Genomic DNA, 10929 nt, shown 5'->3' with positions numbered 1-10929 from the left:
TTGAAACGTCTTGTTTATCTGCTTAGGAGGGACTTATTACCAATAGCTCTGACGTCAGCAGATAATCGAGACGTCTTGGACAGGCCTGTTTTACGGTGGTTGTGCTTATTACAGTTGATAGGGAAGGAGTGGGGGGGGGGGGGTATTCGGGTCAGTTCCGTTGTGAAGGCTACAAACGAAACCACGCCGATTGGTTGGTAGCGAATAATCACGCCTTTTTAACGATACGAACAAACTCTTATTCTTTTTAAATATAAAATATAATTTATTTAGTAAAGGCTCTTCTTTTATGTATATTTTGGCTGTTGGTTTGTGTAAGTACGTCTATTTTTTTTTATATAAAATAATAGATTTAGCATTTTTTTAAAAAATATTTTACATAAATAATAATAAAAAGAAGTTTGTGACAAATTGGGCGTTAATTTCGTCGATGAATGAAAAACTTTTTTATTTCGTTAATAAAATAACGAAAAAAAATAATTTAAGTTTATTTCGTATTTGTACAGTTTACGGACCGTGCTGAAAGTTTATTATTTAGAAAACGAAAGCAAAACAAAATATTCTGTGCCGAAAGAACAACGTTATCTATTTAGAAAGCCATTCTTAACACGGGAATGGGATCGGGCATTTTGCAGTATAAACAACAAAACGAAAAGAAATTGTCAAAAAAACAAATATATAACAAAATAACTGCTACCAAAAGCAAAATAAGTTTTCTACCTACTGGGATAAGTTTTTAAAACTTATTTTAAAGCGTTTATTTACTTCGAAACACATAGTGCCGAGACTTAAGTTAGAACAAGAAAAAAAAAATAGCTGACATGAGACGATCATCTAGGGAGTTCGCACGATTGGTTTTATTTTTCTACAAGTATTTTGTTTAATTTTCGATTTTGGAACGATTATCGAGACATATAAACATTATCAACATCTCATGTCGCCCCATTCTCTTCTGATCCTAACCTAAGACTCGGTACTACTTGTATTACGAAGTAAATAAACACGTTAAAATAAGTTAAAACACAGAAACTTATACAGGTAGGTAAGGGTAACTTATTTTGCCTTTGGTAACATTTATTTGCTATATATTTGTTTTGTTTTTTTTTTAGCACTTTTATTTGTTTTTTATTGCATTTTCATCTCAAACGAGGCACAGTAGTACAGTACCATTTTGATGTAGGGGAGGGGGGGCTACTGTTTGTGACATTTTCAGTTTTGTTAATAAATTAATAGTATAAAATGCCCGAAGATACTTTCACCTAACAATTTGATAAGCAAAAAAGTACCATAAAAATTGAATTTAACTTCAAAATCCTATCTAAAAAAATATCAAAGTCCGTAAATTTCCAAGTAACGTCTACTCAAACATTTGTTTTTTTTTTTGGTTTGTTTGTTTTTCGTTCGCATTTAATTGTTATTTTTATTATTTTATTTTACAAAAAATAAAATAAAACGATATTTTTTATAGATTACTCGGACTTAGGGTTAGTAGCAAAGTTGACTTTTTTTTTCTATTCAAAGTTTTTAGGGTGCTCCAGCTCCACTCCACGCGCTTCTTCTAGACTATCGGGACGAGATTTTGTAGTCGATAAATGGAGTTTTCAGATAAAAACAATTGTTTCAACTGATTTTTTTTTTGTCAATTTTAATAAGTTACAATGGTAACTTTCTAAATCATGTAGTCGGACGGAATTAGCTGAATATTACTGAATTATTAAACAAGACAGCTTTAATCGTGGTAGCAGGTGACAAATTGCCGCCATCTTGTTTAAATCGAAACGGAAAATTATCTTCCTTTGGAATTCTCTTTTGTCTTATCGATCGTTTTCATCAAATTTCATTTTTATTTTCTTTAATAAATAATTTTCTACCTTATCGATTTTCGTAATTTTTTGGATATAATCATCTTAAAAATACAAGGAATACGTAGATATCATTGTTTTCATGTGAAAGTCAGTATTATGATTTCCGAAATTTTGTCGTAATAGTGTAGGAGCGCCCCCATATAAAAACAGGGGTTTCCGCTCCAGTCGCTCCACATAAAAAAATGCACCTAATTGAAGTGGAACCGGGAGGGGGGGGGTGATTCTATAAAATTACTTCAAAAACATTGATTATTGATGCAACGCTGTGGAAGAGGGTGACGGTTTTATTGTTAGGGATTCATGTCCAGAATTTCGTCTATATTAAAAACAACAAATGAAGGAAAATCTGTATCACGAAAAAGATCATATTCCAAAAGTCATTTAAATAGATTAAGTATTTTTATTTTTAAAAAGAAAATCGTTTTAAGCGATTAAGGAGAAATTGTAGGTATTACAAGGACAGTCTTGCAAGTTTGAATTATTGTTGAGTTATCTCCTTTTACTTAAAGATGGTGACATGAGATAATCCCTTATTTAAAAATAAAATGACTTGATCAGTTAATTTAAATAATATCTATATCTATATATATATATATGTATATATATTATATATATATGTCAGGTCATGTCATATGCTACTGGTACCATGTAACCCAGTACTACCTGCCTCATGGTCGGGTCACCGGCGACTAAACTGGTTCCCCCACCAGACTTGTTTGGTGAGGAGGGCGGCTAGTCTCCCTGAAGGATTAAAAACAAGACCTTCCAAAGGGCGAATGAACTCTTTTTCTGGGTCCACGGCCAAAGTAGCACCAAGTGTGTGTGTGTATATGTGTATTGGGGTAGAGAGGGCTCCCGTAAGCCGTGGTGAAGGCAACCTTTCTAGGAGAAGCAAATCTCTGATTTAAAAAAAACATAAAGCGGAAGCCCAGTACGCGCATTAAGCTGGTCTGCAGTTTAATTTGTTGCTGGCTATCTTGCTCTTGCTTGTTGCTGGATCTCAACATTTTGAACCGAGAGAGAGAGACTTAGCTGTCGTACAAAGCTAAGACTCTGTAACATCATATTTGTATAGATACTCCCTCAGACATTTGGGCTCGTGGATTTTAGATGTCTGAGGGAGTGGCACTCGTCTGACAAGACGTTGCAATCATCATCATCATCATATATATATAAGGTTGGTGCAAAAATAATGTCATTTTTTGACGTTCAACTTCAAAAGATCATAACTCCTTTCTTAATAAACTTTATTAATCGAAATAAGAGCTATTAGAATCAATACATTTTTGCCAACGAGAAACAAGTTTTTAACATAAAAATCCGGAGTTCTGGAAGCGATGAAGTCATTAAAGGCAGATTTGGCATCATTTCGGCTTTTGAAGCATTTTTCGTGTGGAAGTTATCAAGATGCTTGAAAAAGTGATACTCAGTGGGCGAGAGGTCTGGTGAACATGGCGGATGAGGCAATCTCGTAGCCCAGCTTCTACAACATGTGGGCAAGTGTTGTCATGGAGGAGAATTGATCCTTTCATATTGACCAATTTTGGGCACATACGTTGGAGTTTCTGATGCATTTCATCAATTTGTCAGCAGTACTTCTCTGCTATAATCGTTTCGCCCAGATTCAAGAAGCTGTGGTGGATAAGACTGGTCGCAGACCACCAAACAGTCGCCATAACTTTTTCTTGGTGCAATTTTGGCTTCGGGAAGTGTTGTGGTGCTTCTCCGGCATCCAACCACTGTGCCGAACGTCGCCGGTTGTCATAGAGGATCCACTTCTCATCATACGTTACAATCCTCTCAAGAAATGGGTCGTTTTTGTTACGCAGAGGGAGCGTAGAAGACACCTCAAAACGACAATTTTTTTGATTATTGTTCAATTCATTCCGCACCTATTTATCCAACTTTTTAAAAATCCTTATGGCGAACGGCTGTTGAGTGTTCGAGTTCGATAGCACCTTGTGTGGTTTGGCAAGGATTGCCTTCAATTAAGGCTTTCAAATGTTCGTTATCAACTGCAGTCAGCTGGCTGCGACCGTCTTCATCTTCGACGCTCTTGTAACCATTGCAAAATTTCTTGAACCACTGTTGTGCCGCATGTTCGTTTAGTGGTTCCTGGACCAAACGCATCATTGATATCACAAGTTGTCTCAGCAGCTTTTTGGCCTGGTTTGAACTGGAACAAGAAAATCGTGCGGATTTGAATTTTGTCCATGCTGTTGAAAAACCTGCAAAAAAATGAAGAGATTGAGAATGGTAACGAATAACACGATTCGATTGAGCGAAAAAACGCGCTTCAAAATGAAAGTGAAGTTATGTGTGTTTTTGTGCCATCTGGTGGTTTTGAGCCGAATTTTGGAGCAAAATATTTTTTTTTTGTTTTTTGGCTGGCTACTGACCAAAAATTGAAATTTCCAAATATTTTCGTCTGAATTTCATGATTTCCACGAAAATGCATCCAAAAATGTATGGCCAAAAAAAATCTGAGAAAAAATGTCATGTACTGCCTACCTCTTATTCCATCCAATATGATTTAGGCAAATGGTTAACCGAGATCCTCACGCATGATCTGAGGATATACTCTTGATTTTGCATTCCTGATTTGCTTCAGTTTACAAAATTTATTTATAAAGTTGGGTGTTCTTCAAATACTCGCTATCTATGTTCCCAGGACGTCCAGTTTGTTTACTAAAATGCCTCTCGATGAAACTATTGGGATTTGTGCCAATAGTCTTTATCATGATTCCCTAGCTAAGCCCCCATCCCCTGAGCATATATTTATTGAGTTCATGGGTTTAACTACTAAGTCTTGAATTTAACTTTGATGGGAACCTGTATCATCAAATGACTCCTTGAGGCTGAATATTTTTGTTGTATTTCAGAAGTAATTGCTTGATTGGTTGCTGAAACCAACATTCTATTTTCGTTATGTGGATGGCATTTTTGGGGGTTGTTACAACATTTAAATTTACTTCAGCCTGCATTGTGGTCAATCAGTCAAAAATTCAGAAATATAATTGCCATATTATTTTTCACTTTTTTTACTTCAGGTACATAAAGATCTTGGCGTTCCTTGCTGTCGATCATGCCACGCAATGTCAGAGTTCTTATCACACCAAATGCTGCTAAAGACAGAGTCATCAACAAATTTCCATCTGTAAATGTTATAATTTTTTTCTTTTTTTACTAGTTTTTTCTTTTTTTCTTTTCCATTTTTATCTTTTTTCCTTATTTTCTTTTTTTTTCCTGTTTCTTTTTTCCTTTATTTTCTTTTCTCCGTTTTTGTTCTTTTCTCCTTTTTTCTCTTTTTTCTCTTTCTTTCCTTTTTTCTCTTTTTCTTTTCCTTTTTTCTTTTATCCTTTTTTCTCTTTTTCTTTCCTTTTTTCTCTTTCTTTCCTTTTCTCTTTTTCTTTCCTTTTCTCTTTTCCTTTCCTTTTTTCTCTCGTTTTTTTCTCTCTTTCTTGTCCTTTTTTTCTCTTTTCCTTTCCTTTTTTCTCTCGTTTTTTTCTCTCTTTCTTGTCCTTTTTTTCTCTTTTTCTTTCCTTTTTTTCCCCCTTTTCATTTCTTTTTTATTTAGATTTTTTTCTTTTTTTTTAGTTCCTGTACTAACTTTTTCTTTTTTTTTCCTTTTTCTTTTTTTCTTTTCTCCATTTTTGTTCTTTTCTCCTTTTTTCTCTTTTTTTCTCTTTTTCTTTTCCTTTTTTCTCTTTTTCTTTTCCTTTTTTTCTCTTTTTCTTTTCCTTTTTTTCTCTTTTTCTTTTCCTTTTTTTCTTTCCTTTTTTCTCTTTTTCTTTCCTTTTTTCTCTTTTTCTTTCCTTTTTTCTCTTTTCCCTTTTCTTTTTTTCCCTTTTTCTTTCCTTTTTTCTCTCTTTCTTTCCCTTTTTTCTCTTTTTCTTTCCCTTTTTTTCCCTTTTCCATTTCTTTTTTATTTAAATTTTTTTCTTGATTATTTTAGTTCCTGTACTAACTTTGTATGCTTCACTGGAAAGTAACAATGGTTAACGACCTGGACTGGCGACCTGGATGTTCCAAGTTCAAATCCAGTTCATTCCACAAAAATCACTTTCCCTTCGAATGTTGGCAACCTTCTCATAGTCCCTCGTGTATATACATTTCTAGAAAGAATTCTGATTAGAAAATTATCAGGGAAACCAATGCCAACAAAAAAATCTTTAGATTCATATATGAGTTCATGAGAGCAAATTCCATTAAAAATATGATTAATTATTAATTCCTTTGGCCTATTGTTCTCATCTTGAGTTCTATCTTCACAACGTTTCGGTCGATGTAGCTTTTGATCTTCTTCAGCTCAATTGTATCTTGTCAAACTCGGTAATGTTTCTGCCGAACTTGGGAATTTAACTGACAGACAGGAGCATGCTACCCGCATGAAGTAAATAAATGGTTCTGTTTGAAATTTCATCCAAATTCCCGAATTCAACAAGATACGCGTGAAGAAGAGCGTAAAATATTGTTTGATGGTTTTTTTTTTCATTATTGCAGGCATTTCATCCGGATGCATCGCCATATCATCAGCTGAATTTTAATCCGAAAGTCAAGAACGCTTGTTGTGAAAACAAAACTGGACGCGTTAGGTGAGTAGAACATGGAGAAATTAACACTGTTTGCATTGCCATAAAGAAAAAATTTTTTTTTGCGGTGGGAAGTGAATCATGAGTTCTTAAAATCTTTAGGAAACCAATATTTTTGACCAGGAGAGCAGCAGCTTCAGTCCAAATATAAATGCTTAGCATTAAAAGCGATATAGCTGAAATATGGTGCATTTTTACAGAAAACCGATACATATTTTTGGCCTGATAAATGCTATCTCAAATTGTAACAGCCTGATGTAAATGATATTTCAAACTTGGAAGAATACTGGAAAAATATATAATGTAATTAAATCCTTCTTAAGTAAGAGAAAAATCCAGGTTGTCCTTGACGGTCGTATATCTAAACAATATGATATAAATGCAGGAGTACCTCAAGGGTCTATCCTTGGACCTTTATTATTCTTGATATTCATAAATGACCTCCCTGATAAAATTGTTTCTGAGATGGGTATATTTGCTGATAATGATGACACCACTCTCTATAACAGGCACGAGGGGAAAACAGATGAACACATATCTAAGGAAATGGCAGAAACACTAGAGGATGACCTCAAAGTTGTAGTGGAATGGGGACAAAAATGGAGGGTCACATTCAATGCTACCAAGACTAAGCTTGTTTCCTTCAATAATTACAAGAAACCTTCTCTACCACCAATAGCAATGGCCAAGAACACATTACTCGAAAATACTTCCTTTAAACTCCTCGGCCTAATGTTTACAGGGAATATGAACTGGAATAGATACATTGAGAGCATTGCCAAGACTGCTGTGAAGAAGGTGGGCTCTCTCTACCGTGTTAGAAAACTACTTACGCCTGAAATTATCCTGTACCTCTATAAGGCCACCATTCGCCCATGTATGAAGTACTGTTGTCACATTTGGGCTGGTGCATCTGCTACTTGTCTCTCACTCTTGACAGGGTTCAAAAAAGAGTTGCCAACCTGATAGGTCCTGAACTGTCATCTAAGCTTCAGCCTCTGTCCCATTGATGAAATGTTGCATTCCTCTGCCTGTTCTACAAGTATTTTAATGGTGAATGCTCTGATGAACTGCACACGCTTGTGCCCCACGACGTGAACACCCTCGACAAACCCCAACCCCACACTGGTGAATGCTCTGACGAATTACAGGCACTTGTACCCCCTCGACGTGAATACCCGCGACAAATCCAACAAACAGCTAAATCCCACTCCTACACAGTAGTGATCCCTAGGTGTAAGAAAGCCTTCTACTCCAATAGTTTATTCCCCGGAACTGCTAGACTTTGCAACTCCCTTCCAGGATTCTGCTTCCCCAAGTGTACTGACATGCAGAAGTTCAAGTGTAATGTGAACAGACATCTTACTGCTCGTCTCCCTTCATAATACCCCTGCAACTTATGTCCCCGATGGTAGCTCCTACTATACTTCAAAGTGGCATTGTGTCTTGTTTGGGATGAAAATTGAATAAAAAAACAAAAACCCAAAAAGAACTTGCTGATGACAAAACTTCATAGGGAAATGTATTGTATCTAAAAAAAAAAATGGTTACAGTCAGGTAATATACTTCCTAACTTTCGGTGTAGCGCTACCAGGAGCAGTAACAAGGCAAAATCGGTTCCTTCACTTTTATTGTTCTTTTCTTCAATATTTCTTTTGTGAAGTGATTTACCGAAATATAAGAAAAGGACATTATTGAAAAATTTAAAAATTAACAAAATTATAATAAGATAAAAATAACACGATTAGTCTTTATTTGCATTTTTAATAACAAAATTAAAAGAATAAAAGTTTTTATTTTATTAGAAATTTTATAAGATATATACGTTAATGAAAGTATGAAAATATTGGAAAAATGTAAAAAAGAAAAAAAACGTATATGCATAGGGGAGATATAGGCACGAGAGAAAAAAGTGAAGAAACTGATTTGCCTTGTCACCACTTCCAGTAGTGGTATGCCGGAAGTTAGGAAGTATGTTAGGTGACTATGACCAAAAATCTCTCTGAAATGTCTGATTTACTAATTTTAACTGTAATTTTTTTTTTCTTTTAGTTTGCGGATTTCTAAAGCTGTGATTGTTGGGGACATTTCTGTGGGTAAAACCAGTCTTGTCAACAGGTAAGTGTCAAGATACCTTGCCGATATATGTACACTGCAAGTCTCAATCATTTGACCCTTGCATGTCAGGCAACTTGTATATATAATCTAGGTTTATAGTGAGTGGTGACGGGATGATTCCAAAATTTTTCCCAGTTCTGATACAATTCATTCATTTGTGGGAATCGAAACTCCCAGGCTAACTCGATTGTCGCCCTTTAATTCTGATAACTGGAGAGCGACGCAGCCACGTGACTTCCTGTTTCTTATCTCTCTCTCCCTTTTTTCCGCTGAACTCTCGACCAGTCAAGATGTGACAGAGACCACTCCGGTGGCATGGCCACCCAACCAGAGTGCTCCTGATTAACCCGTCAGCCTCTCATCAATCGCAAGTAACGTTACTCTCATTCTCAACTAACTCTTATTCTTACTATCTATATCCTTAATATTTCTAATGTAAATGTATGTAAATAAATCTGCATTCTTTCACTAATATATATATATATATATATATATATATATATATATATCGGTATGTTTTTGTCATTATCATGCAACCTTTTGCTTCTCAATCATTTAACAACGTGGAGGATGGGATCATCTATAACACAAGCAGACTATCCTGTCCCCCACTACATATTCATTTGTCAAAGAATAAATGCACAAGTGATTTCCATTTACAAGTGAAAAACGTAGTAAGAATTTAGGGGGCTGTATACAAAGAGAAACTATACAGGGGGAAAACTGTAGAGGTCCGACCACCGTCTGTCCAAGGCCACTTTGAAGCCCTGTCGTGTGGGCAGGTTTACGACCTCATCAGGTAGCTGGTTCCATGAAGATGCCACTCGAACCGAAAACATTGCTGTCAGTGCCTCCGAAATTGTCAACGGTAGAGCTTTTTCGTGTGCTCACAGAGCCTGTAATCTGGAGCAGGGGTGAAGAACGGGTCCTGGTCCAGGTCGCACCATTCATGTAGGCGAAGATGAGGTCGTCTCAAAGCCTCCTGTGCTCAAAGGAAAAAAGATTTAAAGCCCTTAAACGTTGGTCATAGGATAGACTTCTGCGTCCAGTCCCCATTCTTGTCACCAAACGCTGAACCCATTTGAGATGCTGGGCATCCTTTATGTAACAATATATCTTTATATAATATAGCGTGTGTAAAAATTGTTATATCGTGCTTTCCAACTGACCACGATATGGTCGTCTTCAAGTCCAACGTAAACAAGTTCTTGATGAGCCCCTCCCCCCTTAAGTAATCCAATTTACCCAATTCCCACTACTAATGATTACAACATTTTCCCATTGACTACTGTACATTCATTAGTCCTTATCCTCGAGTGGCCTCCAGACCTTGATAACTGGTGACACCTTTGTATTAAAAAAAAAAAAAAAAAAGAAAAATTTGAGCACTTCAAGTGCTTTGGTTTTTAAAATATGAAAATTTTAGCAGAACTCTCTTGAAATCTGAGTATCCAAAGCGTTTTATCGTGCATGTGTGTTGCTAGGAATAGTGAGATTAAGTTGATACTGAACATTGTTCAAGCAGTGTATAGAAATGCCTAAATTTGTGTTAGAATTAACAGCACATTTTACTGACAGCTTTAATGTTAAAGTATTTGTGTTAAAGAAAGCTTTTGCATCTTTATTTATTTATTTATTTTTATTGCAATTTCACATTGCCACTTTGCTGTAGGGGTCTACTATCAGGGACATAAGCTAAAGGGGTACAATGTGGGAAGTTGGGCAGCAAGATGTCGGTTCACGTTACACTTGAACTTCTGCATGTCAGTACAGTTGGGGAAGCAGGAACTCGGAAGGGAATTCCAAAGTCCAGCGGTTCTGGGGAAGAAACTACTGGAGTAGAAGGCTCTCTTACATCTAGGGATCTCAACTGTGAAGGGGTGGGATTTTGCTGCTTGTCGGGTTTGTCGGAGGTACTTACGTCGAGGGGGCACAAGTGCTTGCAGTTCATCAGAGCATTCACCATTTAAATACTTGTAGAACAGGCAGAGGGATGCTACATTACGTCGATGGGACAGAGGCTGAAGCTTAGATGACAGTTCAGGACCTATTAGGTTGGCGACTCTCTTTTGAACCCTGTCTAGGAGTGAGAGACTAGTAGCAGATGCACCAGCCCAAATATGACAACAATACTCCATACATGGGCGAATGGTGGCCTTATAGAGGTACAGGATACTTTCGGGCGTTAGTAGCTTTCTAGCACAGTAGAGAGAACTTACCTTTTTCGCAGCATTTCTGGCAATGCTCTCAATGTAATTTTTCCAACTCATGTTTCCTGTGAACATTAGGCCGAGTAAAGGATGTGATTTCAGATAAATAGTCTTTGGCTATTGCTATTGGTGGTAGAGAAGGTT

General features: G+C 36.3%; 1 protein-coding gene across 1 annotated transcript in view; it reads left to right on the top strand.

Moving 5' to 3' along the window:
- Positions 1-179: 179 nt before the first annotated feature.
- Positions 180-10929, top strand: part of LOC145255519 (ras-related protein Rab-34-like) — a 33649-nt gene continuing 22899 nt past the window's right edge. Inside the window, exons 1-4 of the mRNA XM_080113980.1 lie at positions 180-314; positions 4916-5022; positions 6369-6460; positions 8510-8575. Coding sequence (XP_079970106.1) covers positions 4951-5022; positions 6369-6460; positions 8510-8575 — 230 coding nt within the window. The 5' untranslated portion in view covers positions 180-314; positions 4916-4950. The remainder of the gene's footprint in view (positions 315-4915; positions 5023-6368; positions 6461-8509; positions 8576-10929) is intronic.

The sequence above is a fragment of the Euprymna scolopes genome, chromosome 31, assembly GCF_053919585.1.
Source record: "Euprymna scolopes isolate OS-2025 chromosome 31, ASM5391958v1, whole genome shotgun sequence".
Lineage (NCBI taxonomy): Eukaryota > Metazoa > Mollusca > Cephalopoda > Sepiida > Sepiolidae > Euprymna > Euprymna scolopes.
Note: the sequence above shows the minus strand (reverse complement) of the source record. Positions and strands in the feature narration are given on the sequence as shown.